Below are 25,837 nucleotides of genomic sequence, written 5' to 3'. Positions count from 1 at the left end.
GGTGGCAGAGTCAGGCCTTGAACCCCAGCATCAGCAGCCATGCTCCTGACAGCATGTGCTACTGGGGATTACTGAAGGGCTTGGTTGAAGGTGTGCCTCATCATTCTCAAAGCAGGATCATCATCTACAGGCTGGTGAGAAATGCAAATTCCTAGGCCCAACCTCATCCCTGCTGAGGTAGGAACCCAAGGGTGGTGCCCAGCCATTGGCCTTAGCCTTCTAGAACATTCCAATGCATGCCTAAGAACATATCCACCTCTAGACCATTGCCATTCAAGTTTACACATCTGTGTTTGTGCATTTAGTCTGCTGGGCATTGATGGGTACTCTGGGCCTCTGTGTCTCCACAGTGGCTCTCCAGGCCTCTCTACCTTGTGCACCCCCTGCCCTTCTCTGTAGAATAGAGAAGGCTAATAGCCTTCAAGTAATGATGACCCCTAAATGGTGCCTGGGACCCTGAGCCTGTCCTTTGGCTCTCCTCAGATTCCAGCCTTGTCATACACAGCAGCCTCCAAGGCTGTCTTCAGCTCCACAGGTGTATACACATGTATACACACAGGTATACATACACATACGTGCATACACACGTGTACACACAAACACACACACACAGCCTCAAATTGCCTTGGGCTGAGAAGCTTGGTGTGCATTATTCAAAGGAAGCAATGAATGAGTGCAAGGTGAAGCACAGGATCTTAAATGAAGGGAAGCACATTCATAAGCTGAGCTCCATCCCCCAGAAATACCCACGTGTGCACACACATAAGCAGACACACACACACACACACAAATGCAGCATACTCTCATGTGCACGCACACATATGACAGGGAGACAATACACGTGCGCACGCTCATGTATGCGCACGGAGGCAGAAGCCTTGCTCTCCAGCCTCTGACTGGCTGGCTCTGCCTCCCTCCCTGGGGCGTGGCTGCAGAGCTGACCTGCAAGGCAAGGCGGAGCCACCGCCTCCCACACAGCCTGTCCCACAGTCCCTGTCCCGGTCCCTGTCCCTCCACCCTCAGGAAGAAAATTATGACTTTTTTCTTCTTTGTGTTTTCCTCCCCCCACCTTCTTGTTCGGCACCCGGCACTAATTTATGACTATTTTTCCAACTGCACTGAAGTAAGAGGGTAATGGCTTTCAGCCGCTCGCTTTCTCACACCTGTCACTCACAGGCGGCTACCTGACGGGACTGCAGACAAGGTTCCAATCACAGGGCGGCGTTTCCCTGGGCAGCCAAGAATTCATAGTGGCCGTGGGGAGAGTTATTTCATCCCTGGATGGAACCGTGTCAGGTAAACAGCTGTAAAAATTCATAATCAGCAGGGCTGCCTCAGGCTGAGGGCGGACACATGTCCCTCAGCTGGCTTGGAGCCACCTGGCCAGGGGTCAAAGGCTGCGGGGGGAAGGTTGTCACTGGATGGCTAGGATCCCTCAGTTTCCATGGCCTGGACCACTCCAGCCTCTTGGCCTCGGGTAGGTCGCACTGCCTCTTTCCACTACAAGCACCTCAGTGGCTACTGGAGAGGACCATCGTCCATAGTCCTTGGGGTGGTGACAAGCAGGCCTAGAGAAGAGTGGGGAAGGGGGGCCCTCCAGGGGTTGGACTGACCCTGACTGGGTAACTGGTGAAATCACATCCTCTATGTTCCAGTTGTTAAAAGTGCCCAGTGGGATTTGCTGCCACAGTGGGCACTGTCTCTGTGCTGTCCAGTCCCCATAGAAAGAGAGAGTGAGTTGGACGGGGTTTGGGGGTGGGTTTGTTGTTTTTTTTGTTGTTGTGACTAGTTGGCTTTTTTGTCAGTCCATGGGGTCTGAACTCAGGGCCTGGGTGCTATCCCTCAACTCTCTTGCTCAAGGCTAGTGCTCTACCACTTTGAGCCACAGCACCACTTCTAGTTTTCTGGTAGTTTATTGGAGCTAAGAGTCTCACAGACTTCCCTGTCCAGGCTGGCCTTGAACCCTGATCCTCAGCACTCAGCCTCCAAAATAGCTAGGATTACAGGCATGAGTCATCAGCACCCAGATGACTAGTTGGCTTTTAAATAACCACATGTGGCTAATGGCAAATGGCTGCAGCTTGGATCTTGAATGTCTACCTTTCCTGTCCCCACCCCAGGCATGTGTATGTGTTCAAGGCTGACTCCCCAGCCAGGGGTGCTAGGAGAAGTCTATGGAGAGTTTAAAAGGTGGGGCCTGGTGGAAGATTTCAGAGTATGGGGGATGTCCCCTCGAAGGGATGGTGTAACACTAGCTCCTTCCTGTCCCCTCCATCATTGGCCACTGAGCAAGCAACTTTGCTCTACCCCACACTCCCCACCATGATGAGCTGCCCCATTGGGTAAGGGGACTCAGGAAGAGGTGATGTGAGAAGGGGAGCAAAGCATCTTGAAGGTGCTCAGCCAACAGAAGCTGGTGTAACTCCTGTCCTGACTGTTACTAGGTAACAATTGGATGGGTAGTAGTGCAGGACAGCTCTGGCTGAAACCCAGAAATACCTCCATTCACCAGCTATCTAATCCTGGGCAAATCACTTTTAAGTCTGCTTGCCTCCATTTCCCCATCTACAATGTGAGTACTATGCATTTTAGATGTTGAACTATCAGAAATGCTTAATAAAAATATTCCAGTGGGATCAGGCACTGGTGGCTCACACGTGTAATCCTAGCTACTCAAGAGACTGAGATCTGAGGACTGCAGTTCAAAGCCAACGTGAGCAAGAAAGTTCATGGGACTCTTATCTACAATTAATCACCAGAAAACTGGAAGTAGCACTGTGGCTCAAAGTGGTAGAGCACTAAACTTAAGCAAAAAAGCTCAGGGCCACTGTGCCCAGAGTTCAAGCTCCATTACCAACAAAAAATTAAAAATTAAAAAAATAATTCCACTGTGATCTACAAAGATAGGGTCATGGGTAGACCATACCTAGCCTTCCTCAAAAAGAGGTGGCCAAGTAAGAGGCTCTGTAGCATCTGGGTTTGATGTGCAGATGGCAGGAAACTACCCTGATGGCAGTGGTGAAATGGGACAGAGCTCTAGGTCTTAGTGTTTTGGCTGGGGTACCCTGGGGACTTCACATGCCCTGATGTTGGTAACAGGAGTCAACATGCTAATTTATGAAGGAGGAAACTGGCAGGAGCCCATGTAAGCAAACACTACGCTCCTCCATCTGCCATGAGCTATCCCTGCCACTCCCCTTGAAACTGTGCACCCAGAGTAGAAAAGCTAAGAAAGGAGCTTGCTAGGCATGGGGAAGGAGGGCAAGGCCCCATCCTTACCCCCGTGGGTCAGGGACAAGGCCTCCCCTCCTTCCTCACTCCCAGTATTTATACCTAGCACAGAACTGTGCAGGATATCATATCAGATTTCAAGAAAGAAAAAGGTGATGCTTCCTGCTACGCAGTGAGGGAGAGTGGAACGTACTATTTGTTGGTGTGCCAGGCTCTGTGTCCAGCACATGTCATATGTCATGTGCCATTGCCCTAAATGAGGACAGTGGGTTGGAGTAGAGCCAAGCCCCCACCCCCACCCCCCGGGGCTCCCAAGCAGCTTATCTTTTCCACACAAGCCCTGATCTAATTCTAGAACATTCCTCTTTATTACCACTTTTTGAATAGATTCACATATTTATATTTGAGTCTTAAAGAGCAGGGCCAGAATCCAGGCTGGTGTCACATTCCTGTGATCCCAGCACTTGAGAGGCCAAGCAGGAGAATGGTGAATTCCAAGCTAGCCAGAACTATAGAAGAAGTTCTGTCTTTAAAGGTCAGGCATCGGAGGTGCACGCCTGTAATCCTAGCTACTCAGGAAGCTGAGATCTGAGGAGGGTGGTTCAAAGCTAGCCAGGGCAGGAAAGTCTGTGAGACTCTCATCTCTAGTAGCCACCAAAATGCTGGAAGTGGAATTATGGCTCAAGTGGCACAGTATCATCATTGAGCAAAAAAATCTAAGGGACAGAGCTCAGGCCCTGAGTTCAAGTGCCTTTATGCCCCCCTTCCGCCCAAAAGCTAACCAATCAGACAAATTTTAAAATACAATAAAGAAGCAGTGCCAGTCTTCTCACTGAATGTTCCTAGTTGGTGATGTAGATAAGCAGATCCTGAACGTGTACACCCCCTGCCCTGGCATCCAGTGAGGTTATTCTCATTTAAATGGAGAAAATGAGGCAGCTAAGCATTGTAATTTTCCTGAACTCAATGGCAAAAAAAAGAGAGAGAGAGAGAGACTATTCACCTGGGATCCCAGGCTAGAGGTCTCTCTCAGTGCTGCTTCTCAAGGTGCCTCTTTCTCCTGCACACAGAGAAAGGGAGGGCCTGAGAGGCTCAGGTGGATGCAAAACTATCAACTTGTAGAAATCACCTGCACCAGCAAGGGTTGGGTGGGGTCTGCAAGTGGGTCAGGAACTCCAATCCCAACCACTGCAAAGTCACTTTAGAGAGAGAACATTGCCTCTGGGAATGACATGGCTGCCTGCCGTCTCACCTGGGAACATAATCAGGTTCAGGGCTTTTTACTCCCTGCCATGTGCTGACCTATGGCTTGGCTATAGACTTTAGTTTTGTTTTGTTGTGCCAGTACTGGGCTTGAACTCAGGCTAGTACCTCTGCCACTTGAGCCACAGCTACACTTCCAGTTTTTCGGGGTTTGTTTGTTTCTTTCTTTTGGTGGTTAATTGGAGATAAGAGTCTCACAGATTTTCCTGGCTCCCAACCATGATCCTCAGATCTCAGCCTCCTGAATAGCTAGGATAAAAGGTGTGAGTGACTGGCCCCGGCTGGCTATAGACTCTTAATAACAGGTGCTCCCTGGTTTCCGAAGCTACACTCCTCCTCTGTGACACCTCACTTCCACTTGAGCCATGGGGGTAGTGTATGTCCATGCAGGACTCCTCCTGGGCAGGTGGGGGCTGAAGAGGGAAGCAGCCTCCTTAATTGCCTATCAAGGACTCCAGAGCTTTTAATGACGGCTGGGCCGTCAGGACTGATTATGTCCTGCTGCTGTGCTGTGTGGCACTGTGTCAACACTGGAGGCGGATGGGGACCAAGCTGTGCTAGGCATCGCAGAGCGGCCTTCCTGGGGCCCATCTCAGCTCACACATCTGTTACCTGTGATGAGTCTCAGCTGAGGGGGAAAAAGCACACTGGCCAGGCAGGCAGGGAGGTGCCAGGAAGCCCAGCATGAAACCTCGAGGGCAGCACTGCCAGGGCTGAGAACTACCCCAGCAGAAGGGACAAGTTCATCCCCATTTGATGCACATTTCCGCATCTTCCCCAGTCGTGCTGCACTGGAGGTAGGAGGGTGGGGAGGGCTGCAACCCCATAGCAAGTCCTGGGGGGGGGGGTTTCAAGCCCTAGGGACAACTAGCTTGATGAGACATAGCTCAGGGCCCATTAGTGGTTTCAGGCTCTGTGGCCACCACCACATTCTGGCTTGGGATTGGCCAAGACACAGGGAAGAGCAAAGGTCAAAGGGTCTGTGCCCTTAAACAGTTCATAATTCTGTCCCCTCTCTGTTTCCACTTTCCGTGGTCACCTAGAATGCAGGGGTGGCAGAAAGGGTGACTAATTAGGAAAGTTATTCAGTGACCAGGGTAGAGCTGAGGTCATGTCCTGTGGGTCACACCCCCCTCTGACCTGCAGGGACCATGCCACCAGGCAGAAGTGGCGTCCTTCGCAGTCAGGCAGGGCCACCTTCGGTACATAGCTGTCAGACATAAGAGGTGTTTATAGGCTCTGCTCCTGGGGCCAGAAGCCACCAGCGACCCCCTGGTGCGTACCACAGTCCCCACTTCACATTCAGCATAAGCATAAGGTGGGAATTAGGGTGGAGAGGAACAGGACGAAGAGACAAAAATCACCCCACAAGAAAGCTGGAAGCTGCTCTCTGGCCCAGATGGGTAAGCAAGGGTGCCTCAGCTCTCTCGGGGCTGTGGGAGACAGATGCCTCCTGCCCGTCAAGCCTGAGTTATCCACGACATAGGTTTTCTCTCGAGAGCTCATAAAGCAGCCGACACGGCAGGGCAGATCCAGCACTTAATAATCCTCCATCTCACTCGGAGCTGCCGCCACCGTATTCATTCTAAGTTATTCTTTTCAAAGCCTCAATCAATTCTAGGAGCTCGGGCATCACTGGGCAAGGCCCTGCTGCCTGAGAGCCCAGGGAAGAGGCCCCTGGGTAGCACAGTAACACCTGACAGGCTTCCTCTATTCACCAAGGCTTGAGGCTCTTGTTCCTTGTCCACCATGGTGGTAGTCACAGGAAGTGGCCAGCCCATCAGCAGGTGGATGACAGTTGCAGGTAGTGAGATACAGAGCTGCCCACTACTGCGAGGGCCTCTGGTGGCAGGCAGCTATGACAGGGACCTGCTGCTTTGTCTGGGAGGTAGAACCAGGGGTTTCGGGCCTCTTCCACATGAAGAGTGAAGGTTTTCTAAGAAGAGGAATTCACAAACCACATGACACAGTTCTGCATCAGCAAGGGGGCTTTGGCTCTAGTGGCCTTCATTCCTATCCAAGCTGCTTCTTATCTAGCTGGGAAGAGTACTAACCCACCCCCACCAATAAAAAGAGAGCTGAGAATGATTTGCATCTAGCAGTACTTACTAGCCACATACTTCTAAATGCCCTACTTCCCCTCATTCAATCATTGCTCAGTTCTAGGAAGAGAGGGTGTAATCATCAACCCCATTTTCCAACCAAGTAAGCTGAGGTAAAATAGCTGGTGACACAGCTCACAATTGCTGAAAACAAACATACAAAAATACCCAAGAGGGCTGTTTGAAAGAGGAGGCACTTGAAGACAAACGATTCAACACAACCCACATCTGTCATCCGTAGATCAATTTCACATCCAAAGCTCTTTCCTGAGTGCCATGTGGACCAGGCTGGGCCAGTGTGATCATACCACTTCCGGAGAAGGAATAAAACAAGGAGGTGAAGGGCCTCACCTGTGGTCACATCCTTAGCAAGAGATAGGACTGGGGAAGGCACCAGTGACTCGTGCCTGTAATCCTAGCTACTCAGGAGGCTGAGATCTGAGGGCTATGTTGGTTGGTAGTGAGCCCCACCTAGCAACAACACCTGCGTTCTGGGCAACCTACAGGCTACAAGGGGGGTGTGGCTGTGGCCCCCCCGGGATCCCTAGGGGGTCTGCCCATCACCCCCTGTGGAGGGCTTATGCTGCCCTGGAGTAAAGCAGATGTGGCAAGGTTAGGGCAGCACCCAGGGTCCTTAAGTCCTGAAAGACACCCCTCCCCGAGTGAGGTCCTCCCAAGCTCCATCCATCTTCCCCATATCAGACCATGTGGCTGTGTGCTGTGGCACCCCATTGTCCCCACTGAACAGTAAGTCCTGGGAAGCCTATGGCAGGCCCCTGCCTCTTGGGGCTCAGTTTCCCCATATGTAAAGTGAGACCATTTTCCCAGAACAGTGGTCACCAGAATGTCCTAATGAGGTCCCAGGGGTCGACTGGGGGGCCTTTCAATGGTTCTTTAAGTGGAGAGAAAGTGCTTCCGACTGCCCACCCTGGCCTTAACTTCCACCCAAGATAATTCTTCTCTCTTAGCATCATCTACTCTGCAGCCCCTACTCCTCAGCTCCCTTCCCTTAAAAAACACCTGTAGGGCAAGGATTGGTTAGTACCTGTGAGAGTGCCTAACACATAGGAGACACCCACTGAGATGTGTGAGTAAACAAATGGCAATAAGTGTGTGTGTGTGTGTGTGTGTGTGTGCGTGCACGCGCGCATGTGTGTATGAGACTTCTGGGGGCGATTACATTTGCCCAAACAGTTCCACAGCTAAAACAGAAATTAAAAACTCATCTTGGCTGCAGGAAAAGACGGAAAGCTCTTTCGGCGGGGAAGGAAACTGCTGAAATTTGAATAAGCTTGATCATTAATAGCATTGAACTAATGGTATTTTCCTGCTTTCTGTAATTTTATGGTTGCACAAGACATCAACATAAGAGAAGCTGGGTGAGGGGAAAGAACTCTTTCTACTATTTTGGCAACTTTCTGGGAAGCCTAAAATTATTTCAGAGTAAAAAATGAAAGGAGGGCTGGGAATATAGCCTAGTGGTAGAGTACTTACCTCATATACATGAAGTCTTGGGTTCAATTCCAGGCACCACATATATAGAAAAAGCAAGAAGTGGCGCTGTAGCTCAAGTGATAGAGTGCTAGCCTTGAGCAAAAAGAAGCCAGGGACAGTGCTCAGGCCCTGAGTTCAAGCCTCAGGACTGGCCAAAAAAAAAAAAAAGTGAAAGGAAAGCAAGCAAGAAAGAAAAGTTACTCTCAGGCATAGATGGAGGCTCCCTACCTGTGTTAAGGTTCCAGGAACCCTGTGGATTGAAGAACTCTTTTTCTAACTTTAAGAGGCATGTATTTACTGCTGTTATTACAATGACAGACGGCTCATCCCTCTAGGGACTGCACACCCATGCTGTGCGATGTGTTGTCTGTGTCTCCTGATTTTGGAGGCTTTCCTTTAGACCTAGCCTGCCCCACCCCCTGGTGATGCCCTTGGGGCTGGTGAGGAAGAGTGTGAATGTGGGGAACCCAGGCTGTTGCCCCCCACCCCTATGCTGTCCAACTCTGTCCTTCATATCAGCCAATGAGGGCTGCTTCTCCTTGGCTCTCATTACCAACCAGCACCCTGGACTCACAGGTTCACCTACCTGTGTGCAGAGAGTACCTACACCAATGACACTCAGCAATGGCCAGACACCCCCCCCACGCCCTACCCCCGTATCCATGCTGACTAGCTCTGACTCCTGTAGTTGTATCAGCAGCCCTACAAAAGCACTGCCCTAGCATACCAAGATCCCCTCCTGCCCACATCAGTCCCAAGGAATTCTCTGGAGCAGAGAAACATGATTCTCTCCCTGTGGTCCTCCATCTTCTGAGAGGAGGAGGGAGGTAGAGAACTTTTCTTCATTTAAAGAACCAAGAGGGGTTGAGCACAGAAGTACATGCCTATAATCCCAGCTATTTAGGAGAAATAGATAAGTGGATCCTGGTTCAAGTCTGGTCCTGGGAAAAAACTTGAGACTCAGAAGAACAATCTAAAGAAAATAAAAAATGGCTAGGGACAGCACTCAAGTAGTAGAGTGCCTGCCCTTGCTAAGCATTCTATTTTGTGGTTCAAACCCCAGTACCACAAAAATTGTTTTTAAAAATTAAAGAAAGAAAAGAGCCAAGGAAGAGAGGTCCAGAGGAGGGGTGGGGACTGCTCCTCTGGGTCACTAGGGGTGAGGCTATCCCCAGAGGCGCAAACTTTTTCGGATGCCTCTCTTCCATCTCCCTTTTTGGGTACTTGCCGCACCCCCCTTCCCAGTCCTTCTCCCCTCCCACCTCCAAGTCCCTGCTTCGCCACCTTGTTCCTGCCATCCCTGACTCCACTCCCAGCCGCCCTCCCTCATCTCCACAGCTCCTCATAGCACACAGCAACTCCATCTGCTGCGACCACTGACTCGGGGGTCAGCCCACCTGAAAATTGCTCTCCCTGGGTCCAAACGAAACAGCTGGGCATTGATGGAGTTTGCAGAGAAATTAATCAGCCCGGCTGGCAGCAGTGCCAGCCGCTGTCTGGGCCCGATCCATCCTAATGGCTCCTGACAAGACTAATTTACTCGTGTAGGTGATTAGCATGGGCATTATCACCTTAATGGTGGCTGGAGACACTTTGGGGTGCTGAGGAGCCACAGGAAGGAAACCAGCAGTGTATTTGCCATCCATTCATTCACTCATTCATCGTCCACTCCTTCACAAACAAGCATCCGAGGGGACCACGGTGTGCCAAGCCCCGTGCCTGGCACAGAGGACCTGGGCTCAGGTTGCCCGGCTGTGGGCTGTAGATAACCCTCCTGTGTTGGAGGGCCATTTTGTCCACAGGAACCTGGTGGCTAAAGAGCTCAAAGGGGCCCCGCAGAAGGCAGCAGTCAATAAAACATGACTCCAGCTCTTCTGCACAAATACTAAAATGATCATTAATTGTAATGTTGATATTCATAAAATTAATATTTCAAAATTAATAGTCCCACAAGGAGTTACATTCAAGTAACCACAGCAGAAATACCAGCTGCTTTCACGGAGCCAGCGACAAAGCTGATGGGTGGGAGCAGGGAGGCTGGCAGCGGCTTTGAGAGTCACACCTAGAAAGGTGAACAGGTTTCTACAGGCAGAAAAGAGAAAGGGGTGCTCTAAGCCAAGGGACCAGCCCAGGGACACCAAACGTGAGGCTCTGAGGTACAGAGCAAGCAGTGTGACAGGGAAAAAGGTGTTTGTGAGGAGGAGGGGTGGCAGGCTGGGATAGACAGGTTTACTCCTTCCTGTGGGTGTTCAGAACAGGGATGGAGCCCTGCCCCCTTTGTGGGCTGAGGCCTCAGGGTGGTGGCTGAGGTAGATGGTGTGTGTCCTCTAGGACCCCACTGGGAACTGAGTCAGCTCAGCATCTCCAAGCCAGGCTTCCTGCTGCTCTCCATTCCTCCCCAGGGGGACCGCCAGCACTCAGTGCCTCAAGAGCCCAAGCAAATATGCTGCCTGAACTGGGAAAGCAGTTGTGATGATAACAAATGCCACCTTCCCAAGGCACGGGCCTCACTGTTGACACACTCAGACACGTACAGCATCTGTGCCATCTGGGGGGATGCTCTCCTGGGGCCACTTCTCAAGTAGCCATCCCCAGGGTTAGGTACCCAGCATTTCCTCCTGACACACCCTGGCAAGGAAAGCCCCTGGGCTGACCTCCAAGAGGGACAGCAGGTGGCATGGAGTCAGCCACAATCCCTGCCCTGAAAGATTCCCCTACATGCTCACAGACTTCAGGCAACTCCTTCAAGCACCCCAAGTTGCAGGCAAAGGGTTGGATTCTGGGCACTGGAAAGTGCCCAGTCCATCAGGAAGACTCACCATTCAAGGGAGATGGATGAGCAACTAACAACCAACCATGCCAGGCACTAAGGGTTGAACTCAGGCTCTGAGCTCTCCTCCTTAGTTTTTTCACTCAAGGCTGGCCCTCTACCACTTGAGTCAAAGCTCCATTTTTTGCTTTTTTCCTAGTAAGTTGGAGATAAAGAGTCTTAGGACTTTGCTGCTCAGGCTGGCTTTGAACCTGATCGGCATTGAGCCATGGATGGTTGGCTGATGGGCAGCTTTTATGCCATGTAAGAAAACTCACTGCCACAAGGGAGAGGGTGACAGTGTCCAAAAAGAAATGTACTCATTAGGCTGGGAATGTGGTGTTGCGGTAGAGTGCTTGCCTAGCATGCATAAAGCCCTGGGTTCGATTCCTCAGCACCACATAAACAGAAAATGCCGGAAGCCGTGCTGTGGTTCAAGTGGCAGAGTGCTAGCCTTGAGCAAAAGAAGCCAGTGACAGTGCTCAGACCCTAAGTTCAAGCCCCAGGACTGGCAAAAAGAAAAAGAAAAAGAAAAAGAAAAAGAAAGAAATGTACTCATTATCTGACTTATAAACATATACGCGTGTGTGTGTGTGTGTGTGTGTGTGTGTGTGTGTGTGTGTGTGTAGTAAGGTCCACCTGGTACCTACATTACCTAGGTAACTGGCACACCTGGAGGCAGTTACCACCCCCTTTTCCCAGGTCAGATTTGAATCCACCTGGCCACACCTCTCCTCCCCTGCCCTACATAAGGCATGGCCCAGCAGTGGTTCAGCCTTTCTCCAGCCATGTATGATCTTGGCCACAGGCCAGCAGTTTGGAAATAAAATTTTCTCTCCTGCCTGAATAGCCTGTGGTGTTCTCGTTTATCAGTTACCTACTTTAATAAACCTTACATATATCACCTTTATAACAACAATTTTCAAAAAGAAAAGAAAGCTCACAGCCACTGAGAGGAGACAAGCTTGCAACAGGGAGGCCACCAATCCCTATGGAACTATGGTGATGAGTAAGAAGATTCTTAACCTATTTTGAACATGAAGCCAAGAGGAGTTCCTGATGGGCTGGGTGTGGGGGAAGGGAGAAAGAGGAGGTGGGGTAGACCTGCAGTTGACCAGGATGTACAGGCTGAGGGGGAAGCAGGTGTTGGGGGTTGGGTGTGAGCTCAAGTTCAGCTGTGGGCCTGTGGAGTTAAAGATGTCCTATAACACTGAGGTGGAAAGGCTGTACAGAAAGGTGGCCATGATGGCATCTAGAGTCTCCTTAGAAGAGTGTGGCCCAGGCAGGAGGTTGAGTCCCAGGAGTTGGAGCCCTATTGGTGGGATGTTGAGAATCAGCTCAGGAGGCAAGCTTAGATACAATGCCCCCACAGTCCTGCCCCTCACTTTGCATATGTCCTGTGGTCATCCACAGTGATAGCTTGGCCAAGTTCAGATAACATTCATCAGCCTGCCCAGGGGCTGCTCTTTCCTGCCCTGCCCTGCCCTGCCTTGCCCTGTCCTGTCTTGCCCTGCCCAGGCTCTGCTGCCTAAGACTAATGCTCAATCTAGAACAAGATACATGGGAATGAGGAGCCCTGTTGGGCAAAGCAGGGCTACATCAACAGGTTGAGAGAAGGCAGAGCTACTTTATGACTTCATCTGGCTTCTCCAGCTAGATGGTCTTCAAAAAGAACATCATCTTGTAATCCTAGCTACTCAGGAGGCTGAGATCTGAGGATTGCGGTTCAAAGCTGGCCCAGGCAAGAAAATGAGACTCCAATCAATTATTTTATTTTATTTCCAATAAACTACTCAGAAAAGGCTGGAAGTGGCACTGTGGCTGAAGTGGTAGAGTGTCAGCCTTGAGCAAAATGAAGCTCAGGGACAGCAGTCAGGCTCAGAGATCAAGCCCCAGGGCTGGCAAAAACAAAAAAACAAAAAAATCACCTTGTAATCCTAGCTACTCAGGGATCTGAGATCTAAGGACTGAGGTTCCACGAAAGAAAGTCTATGAGACCCTTATCTCCAATTAGCTACCAGAAAACTGGAAGAAGAGCTGTGGCTCAAAGTGACAGAGAGCTAACCTTGAGCAAAAGAGCTCAGGGACAGCACACAGGTCCTGAGTTCAAGCCCAACAACCAGGAAAAACAAAACAAAACAACAACAACAACAAAGAGAACTAGAGCCCACGATGGCGAGGAGTTAGCAAGGGACTGCACAATGTTCTTGAGGGACTTCAGATGGCCAGGATGTGCCCTCCCAGTCTACTCCCCCAGGCTGGGAATTGAGGCTGGAGCATAACAAATGGGAAGGGCAATGGTCTAATTCCCAACCATGCAGAGCATGCTCACAGAAATGACTGTACACAGAGAGAGCCTGTGGCCAAACTACCTCTGGTTCTCAAAGGGAATTCACATGATGATTTAATACATTAAAAACACTCATGACACTGTCTTAAGCATTCCATTTATGCACTGCTTTAACACTGTATTATACATGTGTGACCATATATAGCATATTATCATTGTTATTCTGCAGTTAGACCTAGACCAGTGGGCAGGCATTACTGGGAGCCAGACGACTTCTGGCCTCCAGTGAGCTGACAGCCGGGCTTAGGATCTGTCACTAGCTATTGGCATTGAGCATCATGCTAGCCCCGGCTTCTTTGTGTGCTTGGCTGGTCCCATGTGAGCCTGTGGCTGGCTGCCACCCCTGGGTTCTCCTTCATTAACCATAGAACATTGGCAGCTTTGGAAATCAGTGCATTTGATATAAATTGCCCCAGCAGCCCAGTGAGGAGAATTAGCCTGGTTTTGCAGACTGGAACACTGAGATTCAGAGGGCAAATAGCCAGTAGGAGTCAAGCGTCAAAGTCAAGCCTCTCGACTAACCCCTCCCCCATCACACAGCAAGCAAAGGGCTAGTCCTCTGATTAAGCTGTTTCAATTGTCACCCTTACCTGGCCACTACTGGTCACAGGCCAGAGCCAACATCCACCCAGGGCCACATGGATGCCAGCCCACATGGGATCTCCTGAGAGCCTGAAACTCTGCCTGCCTGGGCTAGTCAAAGCCGCCTCAGCCAAAGCTACAGAGGACAGTTTTCCCTCTCTTTGATGAGATGGGAAAAGTAATGAGCCAGAGAGGTTTAGCACTGTGCCCAAGGTCACACAGGAAGAAGACAAACTTGACTCTTGTCTTTCAAGCTAGAGTTGTGCTGTCCCATCCTAATACAAAAGGAAGAGAAGACAGGTGAGTCCTGGGCCAGCACCCAGCCCTCCTCAAAGGGAGGAGCAGAGCTGTCTGCCGCTTCCTGAGGCTGGCTCCATCCTGTGGCCCCCTGGAGCCAGGGATCAATTCCCATATCACTAAAGAGAGGCTCCCACTGGGACAGCCAAGTGCGGCATTCACAAGCTGTAGTCTTGGAGCTGCTCTGGCTGGGGAGGGCAATCCATGCTGATGTTTGCAAAACAGAAGCCAGAGGCTCCAGAAACAAAGTGAACAGGGGCAGGGCCTAGGGGGGCAGGGAGGGGGACTCCTCAGTGGGCACCCAGCCTGAAGTTTGTCACAATCAATACTGGCCAAGCCCTTAGCTTCCCCAACCCTCCCTCCCCCATCTATCACCTTCCCCTGCAGCCTCTTTGCATCCCCATCAACTATGGCCACGTGGGGCCCCAGGCAAGGCACAGCTGGCCTTGTTCACACCAGAGGGGCCTTCCCCTTGGTGGCTGGCCACACATATACCTCAGGTGTCTACCTGCTCCAGTCCATGCCCTTTACCACCAAGGACTCTCTCACAAGATGGGTAGAAACCGACAGCTATCAATGCCAGGGAGTGTGAAGCCTAGGGAAGGGTCACCTACAGGACCCTGCTGAGTGACCACATCTTCCACCTCCCTCCCACCTTCCTCACCCTCAAAGATGGCCTCTGTTCCCTCCTGACATCTGGTCACTCAAGACACCAATTTCTGCATCCATCTGTCTGACGTCCCTCTGGGAGTTACAGTGCTGGGGCTAGCACCGAGGGGGTGGCCCATGGGTATCTAACAATATATCTGGCAGTATAATCCACTTAGCCACCAGTTCATTCTTTTCCTGACCATAGGTACTGGCTGGCCATAGGTACTACTGACCATAGGTACTCTGCTGGCCTGGGCCTGGGCCAGCCCCTGCAGGATCTGTGTGGGGATGGAGCCACTAAAAGCCACCAACACAACACAGCAAGTTACAAATCCAGAGCCCTGCATGCAGCCCCAGCCCAGCCTAGAGCAACAAGCAGCCCAGCAGAGCCCCCAAGGGACTTACAGGTCCACTTTCCACCCCACAAGAAGGGTGACCTAAGCCTTTGCAAGAGCATTTCAGAGGCAGGCATCCCCCGCATCAAGCCCCCAGATCACCAAATCTCAGGCCCCGAGCCCCTCCTTAAGGATGGGCGCTGCTGTCACCAAAGGATGGGTCATTTTTCTCTGAGGCCTCCCACAGTACTATGCCCAGCACACTCTCCAGTGGCAGGGCAGGGACAGCAGAGCTGCCCCAGGCCACCACTTGAGTTTTGCAGACACATATACCCACTCTGCCACATGCCCACATTGGGTTTACCTGAGAGATGGCTTTTTAAAAAGGGAGGGGGTGGGCATTTTGGTGGAAACTCCACACCCTTCCTCTCTCCAAGATAACCTGACTCATTTGCAAGGATGACAGACAGGAACACGGAAAGATGTCTCACACTGACCTCTGACCTACTTGACCCTGAGGTGCACACACTGCCTCTTCCCTCTCACCACAGAGCAGGCTGCCTTGAGGGTAAGCAAGCCCAGATTACAGGTACCATCCCTAGAGTGGTCCGAGGAGAGTGAGAGAACAGAGGGTTAGAGTGTGGGTGGGTGCTGTCCCTCTCATGCTCCTGGGCATGGCTCCTGCCCCTCACACAGTAGAGCTGGGATCCCGCAATCCAATCTCATTTCTGAGGGGTTCTGGGTCCCCAATGCTGAGCTGCACTGCGGGACAGGGAACCAGACAGGTGAACAGACCTATGGCGACAAGACTGGAGGAGACAAGAGTGGTTCCAAGTGTTCACATCACCTCCCTAGTGACCGAAGGTGGCAAACTCAGCTCGGAAAACTGAATCATCAGTTGAAGAGACAAGAGCCGTTCGGGGGGGGGGGGGGGGGGGGAACTAGTTCCAGAAATGAAATAAAGTACCAGGATGTAATGTGACAACTATCTGCTATTTCCAGCTTCCATCTGCTCCAATGGGTCACAGTGAGAGGAAGTAAGTGCTCTGTTCCTGGGGGGCATTCAAGCAGGGGCAGGATGACACCATGGGATTGATCCCAGTAATGATGCTCTTGACCTCTAAGATCCCCTTCACTTGTGGAAAGTATGATCTTTCCATGCCCCCCCCCAATCCCACCCCACATCCTTGCCAGCCCCAGCATCAACTCACCCACAGGCGTGTCCTCGCTGATCAGCAAGTATGTATCAAAGAAGTGATTGATGAAGAAAGGCAGCCGGTTCACCTGGCCTGGAAGTCAAAGGAAAAGAGCATTAGCTGAGGACCCCCGACAGGTTTGTGCATTCTTCAAGGAAACGACAGCGCGGGGTCTGTGCGCCTGCAGTGCTGTCAACTTCCCAGGACCCTGAATTTCACTGTCCGGTGTAGAGTCACAGGTGACCACTGAGTGCTGGCCCCATTGAGCCATGGACACAGAATGCACACAGAGATTTGGAAACTGCAAAAATAAATGAGTGTAAAATACCTCCTTACACTTTTACATTGATCATACACTGAACTAATGCTATTTGGGATAATAGGTTAAGTAACATATTACTAAAAGTGTTTTTTTTTAATGTTTCTTAAGTGGGTGCTGAAATTTTTGAGCTCATGCCCATGGGCTGTGTGGTAATTCTATTGGGTAGCATTGCTTGGAATATAACCTGAGCTTTGCAGGGTCCAGGGCTCAGCTGAAGACAGTAACCCCAGTGTGCAGGCCTGAAATTAGAAAGCCCTTGGTACATATCTGTCCTGTGAATGATCCCCTAGAATAAAGGCTGATCACTGTGTTACAGCTGCCACCTGTGGAACAGCTTACACCATGCTAACACAGCCACCTACATGACCTTAACCCAATACCAGCCAGCAGGTAGGCGCTCTCCCGTGCTGCCGCACTGTGGGAAGCCAGGACTAGAGTCACAAGTGATCATCAGCTCCAGTTCCCTTGCACAGCTGGCAAGTGGCATGGGCCACCACCACCCAGGCCTGGAAGGGCACCCTGTCAACCAGTGCACCCAGTGCCCCTGCTGGCCTTGCAGAGTCTGGAAGGGATCAGGTGATACCCACATGGGTGAGGAGCCCTGCCTACCCCAACTCTGCACACATGCCTCCCCAGGGCTGGCTTCACCTCTCCCCCTGCCGTCCCCACCTCGGTTGCTGTGGGCCTATGTGCACAGGGGCTCCTGCTGGGTCCCCCAGGGGCCCTGGATATGGCAGGGGCAGCTCTTCTCTGTCCTCTTCTCTGCTGACCTTGGGTACCCTCCGTATCTCTTCTCCTTCTCCATTGTTCAGGTAGCCAGGCTGCAGCTGCTTCTGGTCCCCATAACACTTTGGCCAGGATTTCTGGGCTTTCTGCTTTCAGGCTAAGCTTCTCTTCATTCATTACCACTTCTTCTTCATTTCCCTTCCTTCCAGAAGCCTTCCCTTACTACCCTGAATATGTGTGAGTCCCTCTGCCCTCTGGGAGGCTAGTGGTCAAGGCCTCACTTTCTTTACACCTTCCCTGTGCCTCTTTCTAGCCACACCATCTTGCCATGCCTCGATTTACTCTGGTGCAAAATCCCCATAATAATGGGACTTATTTTGCAGCTGACCTGAGGAAGTGAATGAGACTACATACATAAAGTACTTACTGCCATGACCCTGGCACACAGAAAGCACTCCATAAATGGTAGCTGTTATTAATACCGGCATTACTAAAGGTGCTGCCTTCAAAGCTGGGGGCTTTGGGCTCCCAAGAAAGGGTAGCAGGGAGGCACTGAGCAGAGACAGCCTCAGGCACCCAGAGAATTCAATAGCAGACTGTGGGGTTTGAGCGGCAAACGAGGGAGAAAAATACGACTTGGTTCATTTCTGAATTTCCTTTCCTAGGACCTGCCAATAATCAGTGCTGTGAGCTCTTCACAGGCAGCTGGTCAGACTTGGGGAGTGTATGTGTGTCAGCTGCCATGCACCAGGCAGGTCTTGAATTCCCAAACATGCCTGCCCTCCCACCCCCAGAGGTGCTGGCCTTAGGCTGCTATTTTGGGCACTGCCTGATTCTGTCCAATGACAAGTGTTGTTCCTAGGGCATGGTGGGTGGCGGCTGGCCTTGGGGGCTGAAGGACAAGTTGCTTCCAAAGCCATTTTCCCATGCAGCCCATCCTTCTAGGATCCGTTCCCAGACCCCAAATACAAGGACCCTCACCCGTGTTCCTGGCTGAGCCCCATTCTGTCATTGGAGGTCAGAGCTAGTTTGGTCTCAGGGACAAGCCTTCCATGATGTCAACACTCCTCCCCTGTGAACCTGCCAGCCCTCTGACTCCTTCCTCCCTCTTCCCCTGGCTTCCAGGTGCCTCTCAGGCCTAAGGAGGAAGGAGTTGTAGGCCTAAGGAGCTTCTGCTCTGCTCTGTGCCTGTCTGTGGGCTGAGAGCATCCTGCTGAATTCTACTGGTTATCCAGCTACTAGACATGAGAACACCTTGACCACAGGGCTGCTGGCTTCCCCCACTGAGGCCAGGGTGGCAGGCTCTGGCCACTGGGGTGTGGTGGTCGCACGGTAGCCCCTATACAGCCATCTCTGGTAGCGTGGCAGGGCCTTCTCCCCATCTTGAGAAGCCCAAGAGACAGAGGAATGTACCAGGGTCAACACTTGGTGTTCCCTGGGCAGACCTCATTTCTCTTTGTTAACGAGGGGAAGGGAAAGAGCTCCCTGTCACAGGAGCATCCCAGCAAGGATGCCTCCTAACACAGTGGCAAGAGAGAGGACCTTCTTCTCTGGCTGCAGAATGCTAATGACACTCAGGCAAAGTTGAGGCTGCTGCTTCCTCCAGAGGCTCCTCCAGCTCCTGGGAGTGGCGGAGGGGCCTGTGTCGCCAGGCACGCTGTGCCCACAGCTCTTCCTTGGGGACACCTCGGCCCTGGGGGACCTGGTGTATGACATGCCTGCAGTCCCAGTCTTCCTTCAGTACAGCCAGAGCTGCCTTGCTCCTTGCCACTCACTGTCCTGGGGCAAAGGAGAATGGGGACACAAGTGGCCCTCCTGGCCTCCCCTGAGGGCACCTGAGTAGCTCTTAGAGGGAGAGCCACTGCAGAAAGAGTGGCCACATCTTGCTTGGCTGTTTCCCTCCTGGATGCCTTATCCCTCTTCTCCCTGTCTAAAGTGGTATTCATTCTTCAAAGGTCAGATGGAAAGCTTTCCCCGCTGGCCAGGTTTATCCTGCTGCGGTCCAAGGGCTCCCACCTTCTGAGAGACTTCTCAGGAATGTGGGCATCTCTAGGACCACGCTATTCATCCACTCATGCATTGCAGTAGAGCTGGTATGTGGCTTGCTCCACTAGATCCTTAGACCCTTTAATGAGTGATACCTCCCCCTGCCACAAAGGTGGGCACCATGCACACAGGGTATCACATAGTACTCACTGAAAAGACAGCAGAGAAACTGAGCCTACCTAGCCTAGAACCCCAAGGAAAGGGAAGTTCATGGTCATAGATCAGAGCTGAAGTATTTCTTGAAGCTCCTCCCATCCCTGTGTGTCTAGGGGCCCTGGGGATAGCTGGGTATTTTCAGCCCTGTGTGAGCTGCAGCTGAGGCCCAGAGAGGGAAATGCATCTTTAGTCACATAGCAAGGCAGGTCTCTGGATCCCACAGCACCAAACCACATCAATGGTCCAGGGATCTCTAGCCCGGCCTCCCAGGCCGAGGCTGGGAAAGAAGAGACAGAGATGGCTAGACTTACCCCAACATCCAGAGATCAACACCAGAAACCAGATCACGAGGAAGCGAGCAGCCACGTGGTACCTCATGGCTCCTGGAGGCACAAAGAAGAAAAGGATGAGATACTCCTTTCTACTATGCTACTTATGGCCTCCCTACTCCTAGAGCCCCTACTTCTGCAGCCCCAGAGAGGATCTGGTCTGCAAAGGGGAGAAGGATCAGCTCCCATGAAGGAAGGGCAGGAAGAGGAGGGAGGATCTGTGTCATCCAACCCAATGGTGTGGCCTGGTCCTCTTTGTCCTTTGGGATGAGGGATGGCAGGCTCAGATGTGTTTGGAGTCTCTTCTGGGCTCAGTGGGTAGAGGGATGTGATGCTGCTGCATCTTGAGACCATATCTCCCAAGCATCACAGCCTAGGGATTGGGGACAGGGTTAAGGGATGGTGCTGACCAAGAAGACAGAGTTAGTGTAGCCTAGTGAGCCCAGCAAGCCAACACCTGGTGACCAGTGCATCTCTTCCTGTTTTTATATCTGTTACATTATCTAATGACCTTGGAGATGAAGCAGTAGGTCACAGTGTCCAAAGAGGCACAGAGTGATGAGAGAGCTGCCCAGGGACCCCACAGCAAATATGTGGGAGGCTGACGCTGAATGCAGGGGAGCTCAGAGCTAAGGTATGGAAAGATTTGGGGCACAGCTGATGGAGCTCAGTAAAGCCAGGTCCCATCTAGAAGGGAGGCTGGGAGGTGACTGCATCCTCACATTGGATCCTGGCCCCAAGGCTGTAAGGAGATGCCACAAAGAAACATCAGAGGTTCAAGCTCATTGTCTGGGGACCCCACTTTTCCTAGGACAGTCAGCCTGTGGACACAGCTCTATCCATCATCCTTCAGTGAGCACCCACTGGTCATTTTGCTGGGGATACCACTCCTTGAAGCAGGGTCTAGAGGCCGGTAGCCATGAAACGACTTGTTTAAAGACCCTACCAGCAGTGGTGGAGGAACATCTGGACCTAAGGTGATGTGCCACCTCCTGGGCAATGAGTGACCAGAAGAGACCCAGGGAAGAGAATGGAAGTGGAACCGTGGAAGGACCTGGTGGATGGACTTTCACACTGCCATCCTTGAGGCAAGAGATTCAGAAAGGATGAAGGGCTCATCCCAACCCCTCTTTACTATGCTGGGGCTGGGGCTTGAACTCAGGGCCCAGAGCACTGTATCTTAGCTTAAGGCTGGTGCTCTACCACTTAAGCCATACCTCCACTTCTGGCTTTTTTATGTTTAATTGAAAAGAAAAAGAGTCTCATGGCCTTCCCTCTCAGGCTGGCTTCAAACTCCAATCCTCAGATCTCAGAACTCCTGAGTAGCTGGGATTACAGGTGTGAGCCACCTGTGCCTGGCTTCAGGCCCCTTGATTTGGACTTGAGAACATGGAGCTCACATCCTGAGTGGACAGGAGTGACCCTGTGGATGGCTCCTGACCTGTGACAATGGCTCCTTTGTTTCCTTTCTGAACTAGAAATGATTCTTAAGAGTGAACTTGCTAGGATCATGAAAAGATTCTACTGTTTATTTGAATAACAAAGGACAAATCCCTGCAGAGTTTGCAAATGTAGGGAGCCCAGCTTGGAGGTTTGCAAACTATAGGGGCCAGTTAAAGAGCAGAAGGGTGCTTACAGGATTCAGCCACCCAAGGGCCACATGCACTGGGTGAAAGTAGCATCTGCTGATATGTTTCAGTCCCGAGAGAATGTGGACCCAATAGCTGGGACCTTCTGATTTTCTCTCAATGGGATTTGGGAAATTGGGCTAGTCTATAAATTGAACCTTTCTTTTAGGCAGTACTGGGGTTTGCTTGTCAGGCAGTTCTACCACTTGAGATATATTCCGACTCCTTTTTTGCTTTTTAAAAAATATTTTATTGTAAAGGTGATGTACAGAGGCCTTACAGTTATGTAAGTCAGGTAATGAGTACAGTTCTTTGTGAACAGTGTCACCCTCTCCCTCATTTTCTCCCAGTTTTTGTCCCTTACGACCCCTTCCTGTTTTTGCTTTAGTTATATTTTAGGTAGGGTCTTAAGTCTTAGCCTTTGGCGCTTAGCCTTAGGCCAGAGTCCTCCTGTCTATGCTGCTTCTGGGTAGCTGAGATTACAGGTGTGAGTCACTATGCTCAGCCTGAATTCAACTTTTAAACACTGACAAATAATGTAATTTACAAGTAGTACTTTGTAATCCAGGCACAACCCATCTGGCAGTTAGAAGTTAGAGAGGGCAGGCTGGCCTGGTATGCCTCCTACCAGGCCTTTCTCTGTACCTCAGTATGCCTCCCATTATACACATGCATATGCGTGTACGTGTGTGCGCTCACACACACACTCTCTCTCTCTCTTATTGATGTTCTTAGTCTCTCTCACATACAAACAACTTGTGATCTGGGCGGGGGGAGTGGCTGAATGGTAGAGCACTTTCTAAACATGCACGTGGTCTGGGTTCCATCCTCAGCACTTACACACACACACACACACACACACACACACACACACACACACACACACACTGCTTTTCTCATGTCATGATATCCATAGACAACCCTCAAGGCCAACACAGTGTAGAACAGCCACCTTCTCTTCAAGAGCTAGTAACAATTCACAGTTGGGATATTTCATAATGAAGCTCACCAGCCCCTCCTGTGGGTATGTGGCTCCTGCCACCATGGGCCATGCACCAGAAGCTCTCTGCAGATGACTGTATAGAAACTTTGCTCTTCAATTAAATACAATGCATGGCACGTATGCCAGCTCTCCTCAGATGTGGCCAGATGGCCCTCTGGGAAAGTGGGGGGGGGGGGGCAGCAACTTATAGCCCCTCCACAGTGTGTTGGAGGCCCATGGACCATCCACAGTGATTCCTCTTTCAAATGGCTGCCAATCAGATGCAAGAAAAATGCTGCAGCCTTGTTGCTTTAATTTGCATCTCCCTAACTATACCTGAGCTTAGGCAAGAGGCCTGTTTCTAAACGTTCCAAACATTTTCCACCTGTTGGCACATGCTCTCCTTTCCTACCCTGTAACGTAATGAACCAGGGTCCCTGAGTGCTAGTCCTGATTTACAAGTGGAGAAACTAAGGCACAGAGCAATTAAGTTACAATCTGATATCTCCTGGGTGAGTGTCTTTAAAAAAAAATTCCAGCCCTCTGCCTTGCTAAACCAGATGTTAGGAAAATTAAACATCTGCTAAGAACATCACCCACAAGTAGCTGGGAGAGGGATGCACGCCATTCTGCTGGGCAGTACAGGAAGTCTGCAGCCCAGGGAAGGAGGAAGAAGGAAGGAAGGAAGGAAGGAAGGGAACACTTGCTAGACCCTCTGGGCCAGGGATTTGCATGGGTATTATTTTTACTCAATTTTCCAAAACATCTCTGTGAAGTAGATATTCTTGTCCCCAATGCATAGGAAAGAAAACCGAGGCCTGAAAAGGCCAATCTGAAGTTGGGAGTCTAACCCTGAAGCCCAGAGATCTGCTGTCTGTTTCCTTATATATGAAAAGGGAAGGCCTGGCTGCCCTCCTTGCAGTGCACAAACACCCACAATAAGCAAGGGTGGTCTCTGATGGGAACAGCACCCATATCTGCATCCCATGCCACCCCACAGCCATGATAGCATACTAGGCTCCCACCTCTCTCCTTAGACATCCATTTCCTGCCAGGGACCAGTGGCTCATGCCTGTAGTCCTAGCTGCTTAGGAAGTTGAGATCTGAAAATCACAGGAAAGTCTATGAGACTCTTTTATCTCTAATAAAAACTACCAAAAGGCCCAAGTGGAGCTGTAGCTCAAGTGTTAGAGCACTAACATTGAGCACAAAAGCTCAGAGACAGTGCCCAGGCCATGTGTACAAGACCCAAGAATGGCACACACCAGAAGTCCATCTCCTTCCCCTTCAGGAGCCATCAATCTGCCAGCCAGTCAAAGTGGCCATACACAACCTACAAAGGAGAGCCTTAGCTTGCTCTGACCTGGGCAATAGTTGTTCCCAGCCTCCTGTTCCTGCCTCCCATCCTACCCCAGCCCAGGGACTTCCTCCACCATAGGAAGATGTAGCTCCCTGGGGACTGCGCCTGCACCCCAGCCAATATGGCTCTCCCTACAGGCCAGGAAAGAGACACACCCTAAAGAGCAGGCTTCCTGTCATGGCCTGAGATACACTAGAACGCTTCTGCAGAGCAACAATCAGGGTCAGCCAGCTGCAACTAAATCTTTCAGGTGGCTGGCTTGGAGTCCCCTCCTGTAGGAAATGTTCTTGAAACCTCTCAAAAATCCCCACTAGGTGCCACACAGCCAGGCCCCCAAGCCCTTAGAATATCTATTCCCAGCATCCATCTTGCCAGACACCCCCCCCCCCCACCTCACACTAAACCCTATAGGAGACACAAAACTGTGACAATGGCCATGGCATATTCCAGGTGTCAAATATGTGATACAGATTACCACTTCTCAGGGCCATCAGAAGACAGAAATCTCAAGACTCAGAGCCACATGGATGTCAAAGACTTTATTTGGGGGGGGGGGCACACGCTGGTCCTGGGGCTAGAACTCCAAACTTGGGCATTGTCCCCTTAGCTTTTATGCTCAAGGTTAGTGCTCTACCAATAGAGCCACAGCTCCATTTCTAGACGTTTGCTAGTTCATTGGAGATAAGTGTCTCATGGACTTTCTTGCTGAGCTGGCTTTGAACTGTTATCCTCAGATCTCAGCCTCCTGAGTAGTAAGGATTACAGGCGTGAGCCATTGGTGCCCAGCCTCAATGATTCTTGATGCTAATGTTTATTCAGTATAGGCTGTATGCTAGGCACTCCATTCTGAGACTCAGAAATGTGTAACTAAGGTCACACCACTAACTACTGGTCAAGTCGGAGGTCAGCCCCCACATCTGCATGGCCATCCTAATTAGGCTCCAGCCTCTACCCCATCTGTGCTGAGCTCAGACATACACCCAGGAGGAGGGCCCAGCAGGAGATTGTGAGGAGGCCTTGTGCAAGATCCTGCATCTGCTCAGAGACTGTAAACTGGACCTAGATGTCAATTGCAATCCCCTCAAGTTGTGGTATGTTGAGATCAACAGGCAGAGGGGACCAGTTGCCACTGCCTAGAAGAGGGCTCAGCCAGGGCTGAGTAGCAGGCTCCTATTTCTGCTGCTCTCTGGATGGCTGGCACCTCATAGACACTATCCGTTGACCTAATGCCAATAAGACAACTCGTGCATCACAGGGGTGATCATCATCACCCTACCACCTCCCTCCCCTAGAGGTGGGCATCCCAGCCCGGGGCAGGGGCTGAGTGTGAATACTCTTGCACATTGTTCCCACTCCCAGTTATCAACCCAGAAGGACCTCTACTCAGAAGTGGGGTAACCACAGAAGCTCCAGGAAGCCATACTGTTACAGATTCCACAAAGTCAACCCCATGTAGGAAGCACTGGCCCCTAAAACATCAAGTCGAAGCCCCCATTTGTACACCAGTGAGCCAAAGAGATGCAAGTACAGGCTTCTGGTAGGGGAGGGAAGAAGGCACATGGCAGGGATGACCACACTGTTCATATCTGCTCTGACACGACCTACTGTGCACCCGGCAGAGTGCTGGACCCTGAGAGACAGATCAACATGAGGGGAAAGTACTGCAGGCAGAGATGATGATCTGTGCAAAGGCCCCTAGGCAGGAGTGAGCCTAGTGTACTTGAGAGCATGAGGGGCCAGCAAGGCCAAGCAGCATTGGGGGACTGCTGTGTGGAGGATGCACTGGGGGGCCAGGATGTAGGGGAAGCAGAGCGGCTGGTGTACAGGAAACTGCAGTGACACAGAGCAGAGAAGATGGGGAGCTCCAGTAGCGAATGGGGAGGGGTGCATGGGGTCGGCCACATCCTGAGCATATTTCAGCGCAGAGCTGAGAGGGCTTCAGGGTGGAGAGGACATGAAGAGAGAAGGGAGGCCCAAA

The 25,837-nt window shown here is 51.2% G+C and overlaps 1 protein-coding gene across 4 annotated transcripts in view; it reads right to left on the bottom strand.

Annotated features, from left to right (window-relative positions):
• Cdh23 (cadherin related 23) overlaps positions 1-25,837 on the bottom strand; it is a 360,605-nt gene that overhangs the window by 311,393 nt on the left and 23,375 nt on the right. For all 4 annotated transcript variants that reach the window (XM_048338969.1, XM_048338966.1, XM_048338967.1 and 1 more), the window contains exons 2-3: positions 19,872-19,943; positions 16,326-16,403 (exon numbers count right to left, since the gene is read on the bottom strand). In XM_048338969.1, the coding sequence (XP_048194926.1) occupies positions 16,326-16,403; positions 19,872-19,938 (145 nt within the window). In that variant the 5' untranslated portion in view covers positions 19,939-19,943. The remainder of the gene's footprint in view (positions 1-16,325; positions 16,404-19,871; positions 19,944-25,837) is intronic.

Source organism: Perognathus longimembris, chromosome 2 (assembly GCF_023159225.1).
Source record: "Perognathus longimembris pacificus isolate PPM17 chromosome 2, ASM2315922v1, whole genome shotgun sequence".
NCBI classification, from domain to species: Eukaryota; Metazoa; Chordata; class Mammalia; order Rodentia; family Heteromyidae; genus Perognathus; species Perognathus longimembris.
Note: the sequence above shows the minus strand (reverse complement) of the source record. Positions and strands in the feature narration are given on the sequence as shown.